Raw genomic sequence first — 21,215 nt, 5'->3', positions numbered from 1 at the left:
AAGAGCAACAAAGATGATTAGGGGGCTGGAGGCTAAAACATACGATGAATGGTTGCAGAAACTGGGCATGGCTAGTCTAGTGAAGAGAAGGACTAGGGGAGACATGATAGCAGTCTTCCAATATCTCAGGGGCTGCCACAAAGAAGGGGGAGTCAAACTATTCTCCAAAGCACCTGAGGGTAGGACAAGAAGCAAAAGGGGGGAACTGATCAAAGAGAGGAACAACTTAGAACTAAGGAGAAATTTCCTGACAGTGAGAACAATTAATCAATAGAACAACTTGCCTCCAGAAGTTATGAATGCTCCAACACTTGATGTTTTTAAGAAGATGTTGGATAACCATTTGTCTGAACTGGTGTAGTGATTCCTGCCTGAGCAGAGGGTTGGGCTAGAAGACCTCCAAGGTCCCTTCCAACTCTGTTATTCTATTCTATTCTATTCTTTTTGAAGTTTGGTTTGGTTTGGGAGAACCCTGTTGGGTTTCTGATCTTCTTGTTCAGACATCTGGCCACCCATAAAATCTCTGTCCTGTTAATTAACTCCTGATGATTTGCAGAAGATAAACAGCAGGTTGTCATTCTGGTGAACCAGAACTCTGCATATGAGTGTGCCTCTCTTCCCTAAGCATAGTACACAAAATTGTCTGCTACAATGTCCTGCTTGTCAATGACTACCTCAGCTTCAACCGCAATAACACAAGAGCACATAACAGATACAAACTCAAGGTCAACTGCTCCAAACTCGATTGTGGAAAATACGACTTCAGCCACAGAGTGGTCAACGCCTGGAATGCTCTACCTGACTCCGTGGTTACAGCCTCAAACCCTCCACAGCTTCAATCTCAAATTGTCTACCGGTGGACCTCATCCCATTCCTAAGAGGTCCATAAAGGGGCCGTGCATAAGCGCACCAGCGCGCCTACCGTTCCTGTCCTACTGTCCCCATTTATCTGTACTCATTTCATGTGCTCATTCCCATGTTTACACTTATACCTGTTATCTTGTACATGTTTGACAAACTAAATAAATAATAATAAAAGTTACATTGACCTGCTCTGTTGGAAGGACTCCAAGCCAACCCATGAGGGGGAGAAATGCAATTCTTTTGTACTTTTCCAAGAATTCAGCTCTCATCGGTTAGCCTGCCTCATCCCAAACATTTACGCTGCATTAACTTATCTCTTTTAATCGGCAAAAGGAAGCTCAATGTAGCAAATCACAAATGTGCAATTTCCTACATTCCAAGCGAACCGTCTCTCCCTTTTTTACCCCCATCCAAGGCTAGGCTGCGCATTTCTCGCACGCAAGAACCACAACAAAAGATGTGATGGACACTTGTCTGTGTTAGGTAAGTTCCCCGTTGGGAGAGCGAGTGCGTTCAGAGAAGCGTTGTGAGAGTTGTGTTGGAGAACACACAAACCAGCATACAGAGACACTGCAGTTTAAATAGGCTTTTACTTTCGTGGAAATAGAGGTATCAGAGTCCATCAAACGGTCCAAGTCATACACGGATAAGGCAGTCAGTCATCAATGTCTTTCAATTAAGGGATAATCCAAATAACATAGTCCATAAACATACAAACAGTCTGGTACTCAAAGTTTGCTAGCAGTTGCAAAACATACAATAGGTCACGGCACTTTCTAACAGCCAGCTTCTAAAACACTCAGACCAGATGAGCCCAGCATCTAACAAACAGAGAGCTAACAGTCATTCTGGCTCCCTCTTATGGCCGATTGAGGAAACAGCAACTAATCACATTTTACAGTATGATTTAAAGAAACAGGTATATAGCATTGTTACATGATTTATATATTGCCAACCCAGCCGTTAGATTATATTCCTAACAGTCGAATAGAAAGGATGAAAATCAACCCGGCATTTTAGAACAAGGTTTACTAGGAGTTGACGCAGATCCCCTCCTCCCCCAAACAAGGATATAACAAAAAGAAAAAAGAAAAGAAAGTCAAGTTCCCAGGGCTTTCTCTAGATGGATAGATAGGCAGATGATAGAGATGATAGATAGATAGATAGATAGATAGATAGATAGATAGGTAGGTAGGTAGGTAGGTAGGTAGGTAGGTAGGTAGGTAGGTAGGTAGGCAGGCAGGCAGGCAGGCAGGCAGGCAGGCAGGCAGGCAGGCAGGCAGGCAGGCAGGCAGGCAGGCAGGCAGGCAGGCAGGCAGGCAGACTTGTGTCTGGGACTATCAACATAGCATCTGGACAGGGATATGCAAAGTTAGCACCTACTTAAATGCCAAGATAAGTTTTATAGCTGTAGGATATGTTTATACGAGGAAGCAACAGCTTTAAGTTCAGAAGAATTTTGAGCAGTCGAAAATAAGGCCAAGAGGGAGAAGTGTGTGTGTGTGTGTGTGTGTGTGTGTGTGTGTGTGTGTGTGTGTGTAGAAACAGAAGAACTGGAGGATCCAAATAAAGAAGCCTTCAGGCAAGAAATCTGATTTGAAAGTAGAGAAGACTAACAGGAAGGCTGAACACCCCCACCCCCAAATCCTAAAAACCTGCAAAGCATGCCTTCTTCCTTTTTGTTTTTAGATTGCATCCAAGCAGCCTCCTATAACCAAGTCAATTAATTGCTGCTTAATTGGGCCTTGAAGGCTTGAGAGAGAATCAACCTCTAGAGGAAGCTTCCTGAAGAATGCTTTTTCCAAATTAATAGACCCCCTGATTTCTACCCTCTGCCCTACATTTATGTTGGCCTTAATTCAAGATGTTTCCATTTGAGAAGTGAAGGAGAATAAGGAGGAGAGCTATTTCCTGACAGTATACAATACAATACAATACAAGACCAGAGTTGGAAGGGACCTTGGAGGCCTTCTAGTCCAACCCACTTCCTAGGTCGGAAACTCTATACCGTTCCAGACAAATGGCTATCCAACATCTTTTTAAAGACTTCCAGTGTTGGGGCATTCACAACTTCTGGAACCAACTTCTGTTCCACTGATTAATTGTTCCCACTGTCAGGAAATTCCTCCTCAGTTCTAAGTTGCTTCTCTCCTTGATTAGTTTCCACCCATTGCTTCTTTTCCTGCCCTCAGGTGCTTTGGAGAATAGTTTGACTCCCTCTTCTTTGGGGCAGCCCCTGAGATATTGGAAGACTGCTATCATCTCTCCCCTAGTCCTTCTTTCTATTAAACTAGACATGCCCAGTTCCTGCAACCGTTCTTCATATGTAACGGAGGGAGCTCCCGTGACTTGTCCCAGCTTCTGCCAACCTAGCAGTTCGAAAGGACGTTAAAAAATGCAAGTAGAAAAATAGGAACCACCTTTGGTGGGAAGGGAACAGTGTTCCGTGTGCCTTCGGCATTGAGTCATGCCGGCCACATGCCACGGAGACATCTTCGGACAGTGTTGGCTCTTCAGCTTCGAAACAGAGATGAGCAGCGCCCCCTAGAGTCGGGAACGACTAGCACAGATGTGCGAGGAGAATTTTTACCTTTACCTATCTCTCACCCTGCTCATTTTGTTAAAAAAATCCTCACAGGGCTGAAGGAATATCATATTTAGTCTTTTGTTTTTTCCTGAGGAAGTAACCCAATTATGTCTTCTTCTTGCTATTATAAAGCCTCAAGAGTTTATGAGAGGAAGCTTGCCTGGATTGGCGTGATTTAGCCCTCTGCTTTATGCCTGATGTAAACGGCGTAGGCTGAGGGGGGAGCCAGACCTATAAATATTTTAAACAAAGAAGACAAATGACAACAGCTTTTGTATTCATGGCTGGCCTCTGACAGTCATAAATGCCTATCATAATATTCTCCTCCGTTCCCTGAAGCCGAGCGCAGGCTTAGGTAACTGCCGGGCATTTGAAATTCTGGAGGGCCCTGAGGTGATTTTGAAAAGATTCAATCAGGAACCACCGTTGTGATTTTTGTTCCTTCAAGATACGGATTTCGTAAGGGAAATATATCACTCCTTCATTTCGGTGGCCAAACATATTTTCTAACAAATAATCTGGAATACGGTAATTTATCTCCCCCCTCTCTCCCTCTCCCTTTTCCTCTCACCCTCCCTCTCTCCCTCTCTCTCCGTTCCCTCCCCCTCTCCTCTCTCTCTCCCCCTCCCATCCTCTCTCCTCTCCTCCCCTCTCTCCTCCTCTCTCCCAATTTCCTCTCTCCCTCTCCTCTCTCTCACCTCCCTCTGTCTCTCCTCCTCCCCTCCCTCCGTCTCTCTCCCCCCCTCTCTCCCCTTTTCTTCTCTCTCCCTCTCTCTCTCCCTCTCCTGTCTCTCACCTCCCTCCCTCTCTCCTCTCCCCATCCCTCCGTCTCTCCCCCTCTCTCTCCCTTTTTCCTCTCTCTCCCTCTCCTCTCTCATCTCCCGCCTCTCAACCCTCCCTCTGTCTCTCACCCCCTCTCTCCCCTTTTCCTCTCTCCCTTCCTTCCTCTCTCTCACTGTCCTCTCTCCCCCTCCCATCCTCTCTCCTCTCTCTCTCCCTCCCTCTTTCCCTCTCCCCCCTTTTCCTCTCTCTCTCCCTCCCTCTCCTCTCTCTCAGTTCCCTTCCTCTTTCCTCTCCCCTCCCTCCATCTCTCTCCCCCTCTCTCTCCCCTTTTCCTCTCTCCCTCTCTCTCCTTCTCTCTTCCCTCTCTGCCTCCCCCTCCTTCTCCCTCTCTGCTCTCTCTCCCCCTCTCTCCCTTTTCCTCTCACCTCCCCCCTTCCCCCTCTCTCCCTCCCTCTCCTTTTCCTCTCCCCTTCCCCCTCCCCCATCTCTTTCCTCCTTTCCTCTCTCCAGCTTGGAGCCTCCTGAGGTGAAGAATGGGACAAAATTTACACGGTGTCATAATTTAAAAGATGGGACACGGTGGCTCAGTGGCTAATTCACTCAGCTTGTCGATCAGAAAGGTCAGCCGTTCAGCGGTTCAAATCCCTAGCACCGCATAACGGAGTGAGCTCCCGTAACTTGTCCCAGCTTCTGCCAACCTATCAGTTCGAAAGCAGGTAAAAAATGCAAGTAGAAAAATAGGGACCACCTTTGGTGGGAAGGGAACAGCATTCCGTGCGCCTTCGGGAGTTGAGTCATGCCGGCCACATGACCACGGAGACGTCTTGGGACAGCGCTGGCTCTTCAGCTTTGAAACGGAGATGAGCACCACCCCCTAGAGTTGGGAATGACTAGCACATATGTGCGAGGGGAACCATACTTTTCCCTTTTATAATTTAAAAGAAGGCCTGGAAAGAGGATATATCCCTCCCTCCCTCCTTCCCTCCCTCCCTCCCTCCCTCCCTCCCTCTCTCTCTCTCTCTCACACACACACACATACACACACCCTAAGTCACCCAGCTGACTGTCCTGCCTAAGGCAGAACTAGAACTCACTGCCACCTGGTGATTGGCCCAGAGTTGTCCAGTTGGTTTTCATGCCTAAGGCAGGACTAGAACTCTCAGTCTCCTAGCGATTGGCACAAAGTCACTCAATCATCTTTTGTACCTAAGGCGGAACTAGAACTCACTGCCACCTGGTGATTGGCCCAGAGTTGTCCAGTTGGTTTTCATGCCTAAGGCAGGACTAGAACTCTCAGTCTCCTAGCGATTGGCCCAAAGTCACTCAATCCTCTTTTGTACCTAAGGCCTAAGGCAGGACTAGAACTCACTGCCACCTGGTGATTGGCCCAGAGTTCTCCAGTTGGTTTTCATGATTGGCTCAAAGTCACCCAGCTGACTTTCATAACTAAAGCAGAACTATAACTCACTGTTGGCCATTTTCTAACTTTGGGGGCTCAAACTGGCTTCACCAATTTATTAGCAAAAATATACAAAGATATTTCAAGTCCATGTTGAAAATGTGAAAATGTTGCAACTCCCCAATGGCACATTTTAATACGCATGGTGGTTAAAAAAAAAAAAGCCAATTTTGGGCAGAAATACACACAATTGAGACAAAGGATTTTAAAGATTAATATAACCCACCCCAAAAGTGAATAAGAAAAGACTCACAGGAGATTCATTTTGTATTACTATAGCATCCGTAAGACTGTTCTATGCGCCAAGATGCAAGAATATTGACAATCCCACAATAGAATAAAAAAGAGGATAAAAATGTCAGAATTAGCAAAATTGCCAAATTGACCTGTTTAATCAGGGAGAAAACAAGCAGTGTTTTTGGAGAAAGAGAGTAAAATTGTTATTATGACGCATTCGAACGGTGCATTGTTTTCAAAATAACTATGGGTAAGACAAGGAATGAAATGAAGAAGGACAGGTTGAGATGGGAGAAATTAAAACTGTCATTGCAAGGGAGAATTTCTGTGGTAAAAAAAAGATGAGTGTTTTGCCTCGGATGGTGTTTTTGTTTCAAACAATGCTTGTTTTGACACCTGAGGTATCATTCAAGCGAGGGGGAAAAAGATATATCTAATTTGTATCGTGAGGAACAAAACAAAACCCACCAGTTAAATATAAAGTGTTACAAGATACAAAGAAAGGAGAAAGATTTTTTTCCCTTTCCTTTAATCTTCCCTCTTCTATATTAAAAGGTAAAGGTTCCCCTCGCACATGTGTGCTAGTCGTTCCTGACTCTGGGGGGCGATGCTCATCTCCGTTTCAAAGCCAAAGAGACAGAGCTGTCTGAAGACGTCTCCGTGGTCATGTGGCCGGAATGACTCAACGCCGAAGGGACAGGGAACGCTGTTCCCTTCCCACCAAAGGTGGTTCCTATTTTCCTACTTGCATTTTTTACGTGCTTTTGAACTGCTAGGTTGGCAGAAGCTGGGACAAGTCATGGGAGCTTACTCCGTTACGCGGCACTAGGGATTCAAATCACCGACCTTTCTGATCTGACAGAGATCTCCCGTGGTCACATGATCCAAATTCAGGCAGCTGGCAACTGCTTCGTGTTTATGATGCTCACGCAATCCCCTTTTGTGACGTGTTGACCAGCAAAATCCACTGGGGAAGCCAGATTCGCTTAATGACGGTCTGACTAATTTTAACAACGGCAGTGATTCCCTTAAACAGCAGTGGCAAGAAAGGCCATTCAATGAGGCAGAACAAATGTCTCGCTTAGCAACCAAAATATGGAGGCTTCATTGTAGTTGTAAGTCAAGAATTACCTGTATGACTACAAAAACTTTCCAAAAAATTGTTGTTGTCGTTAGTTGCGAAGTCGTGTCCAACCCATCGCAACCCCATGGACAAAGTTCATGTCCTCTTCAATGTCCTGGAGTCCATTGAAGCTCACGCCGACTGCTTCGGTGACTCCATCCAGTCCCCTCCTTCTCTGTCGTTCCCTTCTTCTTTTGCCCTCCATCGTTCCCAGCATGAGGCTCTTCTCCAGGGAGTCTTTCTTCCTTCTCATTAGGTGGCCAAAGTCTTTGAGTTTCCTCTTCAGGATCTGGCCTTCTAAAGAGCAGTCAGGGTTGACCTCCTCTAGGACTGACCGGTTGGATGGCCTTGCAGTCCAAGGGACTCACAGGAGTCTTCTCCAGCACCAGAGTTCAAAGAACTCCATTCTTTGGTGCTCAGCCCTCCTTATGGTCCAACTTCCACAGCCATCCATTGCAACTGGGAAAACCACAGCCTTGACTATGTGTCCTTGTATTGGTAGGGTGTAAAATTATTTAATGTTTTATTTTATATGCTGATGTACTGGACCTCAGCTGGAATATTTGTCACGAAGGACCTTCAGTTGACGGGTAATTATGGGACATGAAGGCCAGCACTGCAGAATTAACCAGGTTGGCAGGGAGTTTGAGACGGGCTCCCTGTGACCAACAGGAAGTATTTGGCATGGGGTTTGAGTTATGGTCAAAATCTTCCGCTTCTGAAATATATTCTTGAGTGTTGGCGGGCGAATTCCATTTGCAAATTTCCTTTCACCGATGACGTTACAGTGCCCAGCCTGTTGACTTGCCTTGTCCTAACTTAAAATGCCGCTTTTCCTTCTCCTCTGAGCTGTGACGCTCTCCTTTTTCACGGCACTGAGACAAGGACAAACGTTTCATCAAACTGTGGGGAAAAAACCCTTCTCCTCCTCTTCGGCTGAATCAATCATCCTGCAATAGCAAAATTTCTCCCCGACTTAACGCTGGAGGCAAAAGGGCTTTGAAAGTCACTTAAAAAATGATATTGCTTGCCTTTATCTTCCCTGTTTTGCTTTTCTTCATTTATTTATTTTATTTTTTTAAAAAAGCTGCACTAATGCATTAACCCCTAACGTGCCAAGGATGTAAGCTAGGAAGAGTTTGTTCCAGAGTTGCAGAGATTATATATGGGACTGGGAGGAATTAGAAAGGCGCGTCAAACCATTTGATATTTAATTGCAGAATTTTCTAATGGGCCAATTATGCACTTATGTCTTTCAATTGGCTTATTGCAACCATTGATAATGGAGGGGGGGGAGGAGGAAGAGGAGAAAGCAGGAAGGAGGAGGAAGAGATGGAAGGGGAAGAAAGAGGAGGAAGAGGAGGAGGGAGGAGGAGGGAGGAGGAGGAGGAGAGGGAAGGGAAAGAAGGAGGAAGAGGAGGAGAAAGCAGGAAGAGAAAGGAGGAAGGAAGATGAAGTGGGAGGAGGAAGAGGAGGAGGGGGAAGGGGAAGAAGGAGGAGGAGGAAGAGGAGGAGAAAGCAGGAGAAATGAGGAGGAAGAGGAGGAGGATGACAGGGAAGGGGAAGAAGGAGGAGAAAGGAGAAGGAGGAGAAGAACTGTGGGGCCACCATAGAAAAGTCAAGGTTCCTATTGTTAAGCAGTTGAAGGTTGGGATGAGGATTTGATAGGAGTTGGAGAAGGGGAAGGAGAAGGAGGAGGAGGAGGAGGAGGAGGAGGAGGAGGAGGAGGAGGAGGAGGAGGAGGAGGAGGAGGAAGACCACCAGCAAGCATTTTAGTTGGATGTACTGTAGGTTACACACATCCTGGCCCATGTCTGTTAAGGAATGTATTGACTTCTGAATAAACTAGGATTGGCCAAGTTCACCCCCTCCAGACTTAAGTGCTAAGCTGTAGTTTATCTTGGGCAAAAATATGCTGAGTTCAAGCCAAGTCAGTCCAAGCAATCCCATTACGACTGAGTTGCAGTACCCACATTCAGTCAATCTTCGTCTTAGACCACAATTCTTTCTCAACTGGTGATTCTAATGTGGTGCATAAATATTTCTTCCTGCAGATAAATTGTTCGAGGCAGACAGGAAGGCGCACAGGCAAGCTACACACCGCCTTCTCCAAACCCCAATCATCCACCTCGGATCGTAATTCATAGCAGGGCAAATAGGAGCAGAATTTCGTTGACTTAAGCAGCAGGAAGTCGCTGCTAGTGACAACGGTGCAATCACCATGTTCCACTCAAGCTGAAATATCCCTCCGAAACCTGCCACTAATCTGTCCCTAATTCCCGGACTCTCTGCTGGCTGTAGATTTTCAGAAGCTTTAATGCCTGATGCATTAAAATAAATATACTTTTCCCTGCGTAAAAATCTCTAATGGTTGAAATATTGATCTCGCCTGCACGGTACGCTGGCAAATCTTGCCAGGAAATTGTCCCTTAATATTTGGAGAGAGAGAGAGAGAGAGCTTTCTGCGTACAAATCTCCAAGGAAGGAAGATGACTCCAGGAAAATTGAAAAAAAAATATTGACACATTTATTTGTCTGAAATGTTACAGGGCCTCCTACCAGATGGACGGAAACTAATCAAGGAGAGAAGCAACCTGGAACTAAGGAGAAATTTCCTAACAGTGAGAAAAATTAACCAGGGAAATGGATGTTGCCTCCAGAAGGTGTGGGTGCTCCATCACTGAAGGATTTTCAATAAGAGATTGGACAACCGTTTGCCCAGAATTGTTTAGGGTCTCCTGCTTGAGCAGAAGGTTGGACTAAAACAGTCGTCCCCAACTGGTGGTCTGTGAGAAAATTTTGGTGGTCTGCAGAAAAATTATTTGCATTTTTTATATTGCATTAAATCTGGGGTCCTCAAACTATGGTCTCCTGGGACGGACACGTGCAATGAATGTTTGTGCTGCTACAGAGAGTCTCCCCCTTTGGGGTCTTTTTGTGGGGGTCGGAGGGGGCCAGAAATTCCCACTTGGGGTCTGCTTCGGCCTCCTGGTGGGGGGCTTTGGGTGAAGGCTGGAGGGAAGCGCCGCTGGTGGTGAAGAGCCAGAGGGCCTCGTTCCACTGGGACTGCATCATGGCCTGGAACTGGCTGACCATCTCAGCCTGCTGAGCCTCCGGGAATCAGTATCTGTCCTTGAACTCCCACAGGTCTTCCCTCTGCTTGGAAAGCCCATGCTCCTAGTCCTCAGTGAGGTGCTTCCACTGAGCCTCCTTCTCGGTCAGATCCAATTTGAGCTGAGCTGTTTTGCCAACTCTTTCTCCTGGGGGCTGCTTAGCTCCAGCAACTGCTTCCTGTTGGGGCCCCTAAGAAGCCTGGATGGGCAGGTGAGGAGGGGCTGGGAGGGGAGGGGCAAGTAGAGGCCAGCGAGGTGCCCCTCAATGTGAGTGACAACAAGTTGGCCACACCCACCCAATCACATGACCACCTAGGCACGCCCACACATTAGTTTACAAAATTACAAATTCAGTGGTCCGAAATGTTGGTGATGCCTGGACTGGAAGACCTCCAAGGTCCATTCTAACTCTGTTATTCGGTTAAATTTCCTGGCAGTTAGAACAATTAACAAATGGAACAGAAGTTGCCTTCAGATGTTGTGGAATCTCCATCACTGGAGGCTTTTAAGAGATTAAACTGCCATCTGTCGGAGATAGTGTAAGGTCCCCTGCCTGAGCAGGGGGTTGGACTAGAAGACCTCCAAGGGCCCTTCTAATTATCTTACTCTGTTATTTTGCCATGCTGACATACATATGACACAGTACGTATGTCCTAAGGGCTTGGGAAGAACTCAATGCTATGAGGCTCAAAACTAGCTAAAGAATGTATTGTTGAGAATAGATAATAATGACGATGATGATGGTGCCGAAGTCCTCCTTCGCAAGCTAGTACACATGCTTGTATTTTAATGCCTCATGGAACATGGAATGGGTGCAAGTGGAACAATTACTTCAATTTGTTACCTGGCACGCTTGGAATAAAATTAAATTAGAAGTGTGGCTTTGCTGTCAAGATAAGAGCCAAGCTGGTGTGATAATTCTTCAACTCTGCAGCACAGCATTCAATTACTCTGCTAAGTCTGTATTGTAACAGGATGGAGGGATGGAGGGATTGGGGAGGGAGGGATGAAGGAAGGAAAGGAGGAAGGGAGGAAAGGAGGAAGGAAGAGAGGGAGGGAGGGAAGGAACAATCAAACAAGCAAGCAAAAAAGAAAGAAAGACAGAAGGAGAGGGAGGGAGAAAGGGAGGGAGGGAAGGAAGGAAGAGAGAAAGGGATAGAGGAAGAGAGGAAAGAAAAGAATGAGGAAGGAAGAGAGGGAAGAAGGGAGGAAGAGAGGAAGGGAGGAAGAGAGGAAAGGAGGAAGGAAGAGAGAGAGAAAGAGAAGAAGGGAGATGGGAAGGGAGGGAGAGAGAGAGGAAAGGAGAGAAGAAAGGAAGAGAGGAAGGGAGAGAGGAAAGGATAGAGGAAGAGAGAAAAAAGAAAGGAAGAGAGGGAGAAAGGGAGGAAGGCACAGAGGAATGGAGGAAGAGAGGAAAGGAGGAAAGAAGAGAAGGGTGAAAGGAGGGAGGAAAGAGAAAGAGAAAAGATAAAAGGGAGGGAAGAGTGGGAGAGAAGGAAGGAGATGAGAATTGGCTATTCCCCTCTCCCCATTTTTAATCTCATTTGCTGAAACACTGAAATATTATTAAATGCCTCTCAACTCCAGAGGGAGGAGACGATGAAAGAAAACTTACACTGGTGTAACAGATCGGGAATACCTAATTCTCCTTGAAAGGGTCTTGTCTTGTTCTAAAGAGCAGATACAAGCACAGATCAAAGCCAGAATTTTCCTAACCTCTTAAAAAAAAAACCACAACAATGGTGGGTGGCTTTACAATCAGACAGAGAGAAAGCGGGAGGTCTAAACCAGCACAGAAGAACCAAGCTCCCCTAATTTGTCATATATATATTTAAAGGTAAACGTTCCCCTTGCACAAATGTACTAGTCGTTCCTGACTCTAGGGGGCAGTGCTCATCTCCATTTCAAAGCCAAAGAGCCAGCGCTGTCCGAAGACGTCTCCGTGGTCATGTGGCCGGCATGACTCAATGCCGAAGGCACACGGAACGCTGTTCCCTTCCCACCAAAGGTGGCTCCTATTTTTCTACTTGAATTTTTTACCTGCTTTCGAACTGCTCGGTTGGCAGAAACTGGGACAAGTCATGGGAGCTCACTCTGTTATGCGGTGCTAGGGATTCGAACCGACGAACGGCCATCCTTTCTGATCGACAAGCTCGGCATCTTCACTGCTGAGCCACCGCCTCATTAGGTTGCATTAAAAGAGGGATGGAATCAAGATCACATGGTTGATACCACTTTATAAGGCCTTGGTAAGGCCATACTTGGAATAAATGCATCCAGTTTTGGTCACCACGATGTAAAAAAGATGTGGAGACTCTAGAGAGAGTGCAGAGAAGCGCAACAAAAAGGATTAGGGGACTGGAGACTAAAACATGAAGAACGGTTGCAGGAACTGGGTCTAGTTTAATGAAAAGAAGGACAGGATAGCACTCTTCCAATATCTCAGGGGCTGCCCCAAAGAAGAGGGAGTCAAACTATTCTCCAAGGCACCTGAGTGTAGAAGAAGAAGCAATGGGTGGAAACTAATTAAGGAGAGAAGCAACTTAGAACTAAGGAGAAATTTCCTGACAGTTAGAACAAATAATCAGTGGAACAGCTTGCCTCCAGAAGTTGCATTGGAGGTTTTTTAAGAAGAGACTAGACTAGAGGAAAGAAACAAAAATCAATGAAGGAATATAATAAAACTCAAAAAATAAAGTTATGAGTAAAATAAGAGGGTTAAGAATGGTGAAATCCAAATGAAATACAATAGAAGGGGAAATAATATAAGGTGAGCGGTATCGATTGATAATTGCTATTAGAAAGAACAGGAAGCTCCTGTCCGTATTGTATTGTGTAAATGTGGTGTACGTCTAAGTTTTGTGTGTGTGTGTATTTTACATGTTCGTTAATAAAAAATAATATATATATATGGTAAGCCCCAATTATGGGAGGAAGCTAACTGCTTCCATCATCTGTCAATCGGCTCGTCACAAGAGTCCATCACGACAGAAACCCAATATTTTTACTGTTGCCTTTGTTATATTTGTGTTCTTTTATTTGTGCTGATAAATAAATAAAGGGAGATTAGTATAGATCTATTTCAAGCTATTTAGCTCTCATCAGCTAGCCGTACCCTTACAGGTTCAAATCCCAGTAAGGGTATGGCTAGCTGATGAGAGCTAAATAGCTTGAAATAGATCTATACTAGTCTCCCTTTATTTATTTATCAGCACAAACACACACACACACACACACACACACACACACACACACACACACACACACACACACACACACACACACACATATATGAGACTAGACAGCCATTTGTCCAGAATGGAAAATAGGGTCTTCTCCTTGAGCAGAGGGCTGGACTAGAAGATCTCCAAAGCCCCTTCCCAATGTTGTTATTCTCGAACTATTCCATAAGTTAGACGAATTTACAGGATGTCGTTCTTAAATATTTTGACTTTGGGCTACTAGACCTCTTAACTTTCACGGAGGCCTTTGCTTCTCCTTTCCTGAAAATTCAGACTGACTTTTTTATTAGGATAACTGACTCAACCGAGGCTTCACTTGGGCCTCTCGGGAGCAGCATTATTGCCTCATAAACCAACATCGCCATCCCATTATAGCCTAATTAATACCGCGGGGATTCGGGCTCACTCCTGTCCAGCGATACATTCCTTGGGCTGTATGGCTGAGATAAGCAGGTTTGGCTTTGATTTGAGGCTTCCAGCACTTTCCTCCTCCCTGTTTTATTTTAGTTTATTTGCAAGGGTAGCAAAACAGGAGACAGATTTAAGTGTTCCCGTTCGTCTTCTTTTCGTTCGTTCACTTCTCCAATTTGCAGGAATATATTTTAGATAGATAGATAGATAGATAGATAGATGGATGGATGGATGGATGGATGGATGGATGGATGGATGGATGGATGGATGGATGGATGGATGGTTGGCAGACGTAATGGCTCAGTGGCTAAGACCCTGAGCTTGTCAATCAGAAAGGTTGGCAGTTCGCCGGTTCGAATCCCTAGTGGTGTGTAACCGAGGGAGCTCCCGTGACTCATCCCAGCTTCTGCCAACCTAGTAGTTTGAAACCATGTAAAAATGCAAGTAGAAAAATAGGAGCCACCTTTGGTGGGAAGGTAACAGTGTTGGGTGAGCTTTTGCCATTGAGTCATGCTGGCCACATGACCACGGAGACATCTTCGGACAGCGCTGGCTCTTCGGCTTTGAAACTGAGATGAGCACCGCCCTCTAGAGTCGGGAACGACTAGCACATATGCGTGAGGGGGACCTTTACCTTTACATTGTCTCAAAGACTTTCTCCTAGTAAGCCTGAAAACCTCACGCCTCACCTTCTCTGGTTAAATGTTTATGCAAGGCAGATCTCTCTCCCACACTCTCTCTTTCTCTCCCTCCCTCTCTCTCTCTGTGCCGATCTTTCAATTTATTACTATTTATCATTGTTCATCTCCTCTTCCAGTGGAAAACACTGGGTATTCTCAGCGCATGGGGGCATCAAGTGGAACAGTTCCAGTTCTCGACCGTAACCAATGACGTTTGCGCGACTCCCGCTTCCTTCCACGCCAGTGGCCCGATGGTGAAAATGTAATATTTTCCCGGGTTTCTCTGGAATGGATTCAGCCCCTCCCTGCCTTTGCTATAATTAAGGGAAACCAGCAAAGATCGACGAGGCGGTATCGTCGGAAGTCTTGGTTACAGTTGAACTGTTCCTCAAATGTCATTATTTGTTCACGCCTAATTTCTTCGGTTTTCAAAATCAATTCCTGCCTTCCCGTAAAATAGAATGAAGTGCCAGTTTCTTTTCAAGCGAAAAACAGAGCCTTCGGAAACAAAACAAGTGGAGGTAAGACTCTTTTTTTTTAAATAAAAAAAGTAATTAAAAATTACTTTGTAGATAATAGGTTAATCTATTCTAAGGGGCTGCCACAAATAACAGAACAACAGAGATTGGAAGGGACCTTGGAGGTCTTCTAGTCCAACCTCCTTTTAAGCAGGAGACCTGTATCATGTTGGACAAATGTCGGTCCAATCTCCTCTTGAAAGCCTCCAGTGATGGAGCACCCACAACTTCTGGAGGCAGGTTGTTCCACTGGTTGATTGTTCCCACTGTCAGGAAATTTCTCCTTAATTTGTTCTCTCCTTGATTAGTTTCCATCCATTGCTTCTTGTCCTACCCTCAGAGCAGGGATGAAATTCAGCAGGTTCTGGCAGGTTCTGGAGAACCGGTAGCTGAAATTTTGAGTAGTTTGGAGAACCAGCAAATACCACCTCTGGGTGGCTCCAGAGTGGGAGTGAATGGGGATTTTGCAGCATCCTTCCCCTGGAGTGGGAAGGGAATGGAGATTTTGCAGTATCCTTCCCCTGGAGTGGGAAGGGAATGGAGATTTTGCAGTATCCTTCCCCTGGAGTGGGGAGGGAATGGGTATTTGCAGTATCCTTCCCTGGAGTGGGGAGCGAATGGGGATTATGCAGTATCCTTCCCCTGGAGTGGGGAGGGAATGGGGATTTTACAGTATCCTTCCCCTGGAGTGGGGAGGGAATGGGTATTTTGCAGTATCCTTCCCCTGGAGTGGGGAGGGAATGGGGATTATGCAGTATCCTTCCCCTGGAGTGGGGAGGGAATGGGGATTTTACAGTATCCTTCCCCTGGAGTGGGGAGGGAATGGGTATTTTGCAGTATCCTTCCCCTGGAGTGGGGAGGGAATGGGGATTATGCAGTATCCTTCCCCTGGAGTGGGGAGGGAATGGGGATTTTCCAGTATCCTTCCCCTGGAGTGGGGAGGGAATGGGGATTTTGTAGTTTCCTTCCCTTGGAGTTGGGAGGGAATGGAGATTTTACAGTATCCTTCCCCTGCCATACACATCAAGCCACGCCCACAGAACTATTCATTCTATTTTTAAAACAATTTGTATTTCACCACTGCCTCAGAGGGGAGGTTAACCTATTCTCCAAAGCACCTGAAGGCAGGATGAGAAGCATCGGATGGAGACTAACCAAGGAGAGAAGCAACCTGGAACTAAGGAGAAATTTCCTAACTGTGAGGACAATTAACCAGTGGAACAGCCTGCCACCAGAAATTGTGGTTGCTTCAACACTGGAAGCTTTTAAGAAGAGATTGGACAACCATTTGCCTGAGACGGTATCGGGTTTCCTGCTTGAGCAGGTGGCTGGACTAAAAGACCTCCCAGGTCCCTTCCAACTCTGGTATTCTGTTATATTTGAACTTCCTGAAGCATCCGTAAAACCTCCTCACAAATTCCTTCCAACTGACTATGGTAGAGTATTGGAGGAAAAAAGGTTGCAGGAAGGTTAACCACTTGTCATTCTACATTAGCTGTTACCATTTGCCTAGATTGGAGAACAGCAATAAAGAACTCCTTACCTGCAGGCTAAACAGGTACTTCATATCACATCAGAAATCCACCGTTATGCCACAAATGCACTCAGGAATATCCCAATGAGATTTGTTTTATTTAAAATTATTTTTTAATGGTTGGTCACCTTACATGTTGCAAAACTGGGTGGCTCACAAAACAACTGTAACAGAATTGTTTAAGGTGGTTAGCTATAATCAAATACTTCTTCTTCTTCTTCTTCTTCTCCTCCTCCTTCTCCTCCCTTCTTCTTTTTCCTTTTCTTCTTTTTTTCTCCTCCTCCTCCTCCTCCTCCTCCTCCTCCTTCCTCTTTTTCCTTCTTCTCCTTCTCCTATCAGAACCTCATCCCAACCTCCAACTGCTAAACTGGTAGGAACCTTGACTTTTCTATGGTGGCCCTAGAGTTGTTCTCTTTCTCTTTCTTGGATTTCAATTTTTTTAATTTTTTAAATTTATTTATTTTTTGTTCAAAAGTTTTACTTCTTTTAAAACAAACATTTCATCATTCCTCAATCAGTAAGACATTGAAATACAATTTTTTGTGTGTCAAAATAGTTCTAGTTTAGCCTAATGTATACCCCTCCCTCCCCCCTCCCCCAACCCCCCTCCTCCTTCCCCCCCGACTTCCCAGAACCCATACACGGTATGGATTTTTAACAAACACAGTCTAAAATCTATTGAGAAAAAAGAAATAAAGAAATTAATGACATTCTACATTGACCTTAGCTTCTTCTTTCACTTTCGCTTTCTCTTTCTCTTCCTCCTCCTCCTCCTCCTCCTGAACCCCACTCTCTTCTACCACCGGTGATGTTACTTAGTTTGATAATAAAACATCATCAAGGAAACAACCAAATTCTGGGAGCAACAAGGGCTCAAAAGTTCTCCTCCTCCTCCCCCTCCTCCTGAACCCCACTGTCTTCCACCACCAGATTCTTTTTTTCAATATTTTTTATTAATTTTACATTTAAAACAATGTAGTATCGCGAAGTCAAAGTGACCATACATTCACATAATATACAGCTAGTCTCAACCATTGAAAATTAGCCTACTTAATACATTGTCAATCCTTCTGTCCAATCACAATATATACAGTTTGTTCCAGTCTTGTCACCTTGTCTTATACCAGTCATAAAAATCTGTTCCAGACTTCAAAATATTCTGATTCCCCTTTATTTTTAAATTCAAGAGTGAACCTATCTGCTTCTGCGCAGGCCAACACTTTTCTGATTATATCTAGCTCTGATGGCGTATTTTCTTTTTTCCAGTATTGTGCATAAGTTATGCGCGCCGCAGTTAGTACATGGATAATTAAATAAAGTGTATCTTTCTTAAACCCCTCCGGTATTATACCTAGGAGAAAAATTTCCGGTTTAAACAAGATTTGGTCTCCCACCATTCGTTCTAACCATGATTGAATCATTTTCCAATATTTTTTTGCCTCATTGCATGTCCACCACATATGATATAAAGTGCCTGGCCACCACCAGATTCTGAAAGCACCAAGGACTCAAAAGTCCTCCTCCTCCTTCTCAATATCTAAAAAAAAAATAAACTCAACACTGTAAACAAAGCTAAGATGAATTGAATTGACTGAATCTGTGATGAGGACAACTGTGGACACTAGAAGCAGAAATGCTGCCAAGTTGAACAGAAGTTGCAGTCGTGTCCATCCCCACCTTCTCTAAAATGCACCAACTTTCAGAAGCAACATGGATATGGTGGGTTTTCAAGCGTGTCACCCTTAAATTCTCCTAGTGGTGTAAGTGAAGATATCTTCCATGGGTTCCCAGGTAACACAATCTTCTATTTTCAACTTACCTTTGCTGCGTCGGCGACTGCGATACTGGTCGGTGTAGCACGTCAACTGAGTCTCATCGTCTGCTTCTGAACCGGAGTTGCCCTTGGTGTGACCGAATCCAACACCACCTAGGGAGAAAGAAAAGGAATCAGTTCTTCCATGCCCACCAGAGAACCTTTCCGGGTGACGTCTTTGCCAATACACAACAGCCGTTTTGCTACAAGAGGGGTGTAAAAACACAGCTGCCTCCTGCCCTTCTTTCTCTTAAGCAAAATTAGAGGGTACCAGCTGGTTTTTCAGCACTACAGAAGGGACAGGGTTTTCTGGGACGCTCAAGACAACACAATCTTTACGGGATGTAATTTTCCCCTCCAATGCTTGCCTGCTGCCTCTTATACCACCTTACAAGGCCTTGGTAAGGCCACACTTGGAATACGGCATTCAGTTTTGGTCGCCACGGTGTAAAAAAGAGGTTGAGACTCTAGAAAGAGTCCACAGAAGAGAAACAAAGATGATTAGAGGACTGGAGGCTAAAACATACGAAAAACGGTTGCAGGGACTGGGTATGTCTAGTTTAATGAAAAGAAGAACCAAGGATGACATGATAGCAGTCTTCCAATGTTTGAGGAGCTGCCACAAAGAAGAGAGAGTCAAGCTATTCTCCAAAGCCCCTGAGAGTAGGACTACAAGCAATGGGTGGAAACTGATCAAGGAGAGATGCAACTTAGAACTAAGGAGACATTTCCTGACAGTTAGAACAATTAATCAGTGGAACAGAAGTTGCCTCCAGAAGTATGCCCCAATACTGGAAGTCTTTAAGAAGATGTTGGATAGCCATTTGTCTGAAACGGTATAGGATTTCCTGCCTAGGCAGGGGGTTGGACTAGAAGACCTCCAAGGTCCCTCCCAACTCTGTTATTTTTATTCTCCTCCATTTCTTATCCTAGCTTCCTTCTTGAAATTTCAATATCAAGAAGATGGCAAATCTTAAGGATTTGGAAAGATGGAAAAGTTAGTCATTGAGGATATGGCCTGCCCTACCATGAAACCAAGATAAGTGGTCACCTTTGACTTCAGATAATTAGAATAGAATAGAATAGAAAATGGAATGGAATGGAATGGAATAGAATACCAGAGTTTGAAGGGAAACCCTACACCACTTCAGACAAATGGCTGTCCAGTCTCTTCTTAAAAACCTCCAGTGAAGGAGCATTCACAACTTCTAGGATCAAGAAGAAGAGTGGTAGAGAAGTCAGTGTCTGCACTTCCTTCATCGATTGAAGGAAAAGAAGTCAGGGTGGCCCTTTAATGGAGGTCTTCCTCCACCTTCCTTCACAGTATTAAACTTCTTAAAGACACCAAACAATCAACACTTTTTTCTAATACATCTTATTCATTGACTTCTTAACAAGCTTTAAACTTCAATCTCTTTTGTCTGCAATAGGATACTTTTGTTGTTATTAGATGTAATGTAATGTCCAGTCCATTGTGACCCCATAGACAATGTTCCTAGAGCCTTCCTGTCCTCTCCCATCCTCTGGAGTCCATTCAAGCTCACGCTGACTGCTTCAGTGACTCCATCCAGCGACCTCCTTCTCTGCCATCCCCTTCTTCTTTTGCCCTCCATCTTTCCCAACATTAGGCTCTTCTCGCGGGATTTCTTCCTTCTCATTAGGTGGCCAAAGTCTTTGAGTTTCCTCTTCAGAATCTGGCTTTCTAGAGAGCAGCCAGGGTTGATCTCCTCTAGGACTGACCGGTTGGATGGCCTTGCAGTCCAAGGGACTCAATGCAGGAGTCTTCTCCAGCACCAGAGTTCAAAGGCCTCCATTCTTTGGTGCTCAGCCTTCCTTATGGTCCAACCTTCACAGCCATCCATTGCAACTGAGGAAACCACAGCCTTGATGACACACACTTTTGCTGGCAGCTGCTTTTTAGTCTGCTGTCTAGATTTGCCGTCACTTTCCTCCCCAGGAGCAAGTGTCTTTTAATTTCTTGGCTGTCGTTCCCATCTGCGGTGACCTTGATACTTTTAGAGTTATTATTTATTCATTTATTTTTTTTAAAAAAAAAGGAAGGAGGAGGTTGGAGAAATTGCTTATGGTAAAAAAAAATCTCTCTAAAAACATGGTATTGAAAGAGAAATGGCTCATTAGCTAGGTTGACTGCTAACTTTTATGCTTTGGCCATGAGCCCGCTGCCTTCCTGCTGGTGATTAGTTGGCAGACACTCAAGTTCTTGGTAACTCCGAATCTCGGGAGCCATTAGGAGCAAAGTTTGCACTGAGACCGGCAGCTTCATGGCAAGACAGTAATTGAATTAAGATTTTTTTCCCGGAGAATTACGACTCCGAAGGTAACCTGGTTAAACGCAAAGGCTTCAAGCAGCTGAGATCCAATGTTCATTAAGCCAAAGTTTATTTCCATTTCTCCTGCAATCAGCCACCAATCTAAGGAACAATTTTGTTCTGGGCATTTGAAGCTTCAGTTTACGCACACAGAGACGTACAGCCTAATACAATTGATGTTAATAAATCTATAAAACGGTGGCTAGATGCCTTTCGTCCTCTGGAGCAGTGTCTTCTGAATCATAGCAACTTGAAGACTGGACTTTAAACTCCTGGATTCCACACAAGGAGGTGGAAATGTTAAAGCAAGCTGGCCATGGGTTTCTGAGAATCGAAGTCCACCCACCTTAAAGCTGCCGTAGCTAAGAAGGAAATATTAATCTGGGGTGCTAGAGAAGCAGCACACAGATCTTGGGTCAGTCACTCTCTTACCCCATATCAGTGCTGGAAGTGAGCAGGATTTGTGGTGGTGGTGGTGGTGGTGGTGGTGGTGGTGGTGGTGGTGGTGGTGGTGGAGGAGG

General features: G+C 45.0%; 1 protein-coding gene across 1 annotated transcript in view; it reads right to left on the bottom strand.

Annotated features, from left to right (window-relative positions):
- Nucleotides 1-21,215, bottom strand: part of LOC106552739 (astrotactin-2) — a gene marked incomplete at its 5' end in the record, with an annotated part of 151,987 nt that overhangs the window by 117,455 nt on the left and 13,317 nt on the right. The window contains 1 exon segment of the mRNA XM_087707614.1: nt 18,371-18,478. Coding sequence (XP_087563740.1) covers nt 18,371-18,478 — 108 coding nt within the window.

Source organism: Thamnophis sirtalis, unplaced genomic scaffold, assembly GCF_051295495.1.
Source record: "Thamnophis sirtalis isolate CommonGarterSnake01/CBP01778 unplaced genomic scaffold, rThaSir2_p1.2 scaffold_2, whole genome shotgun sequence".
Lineage (NCBI taxonomy): Eukaryota > Metazoa > Chordata > Lepidosauria > Squamata > Natricidae > Thamnophis > Thamnophis sirtalis.
This window is presented reverse-complemented; position numbering and strand designations above follow the sequence as displayed.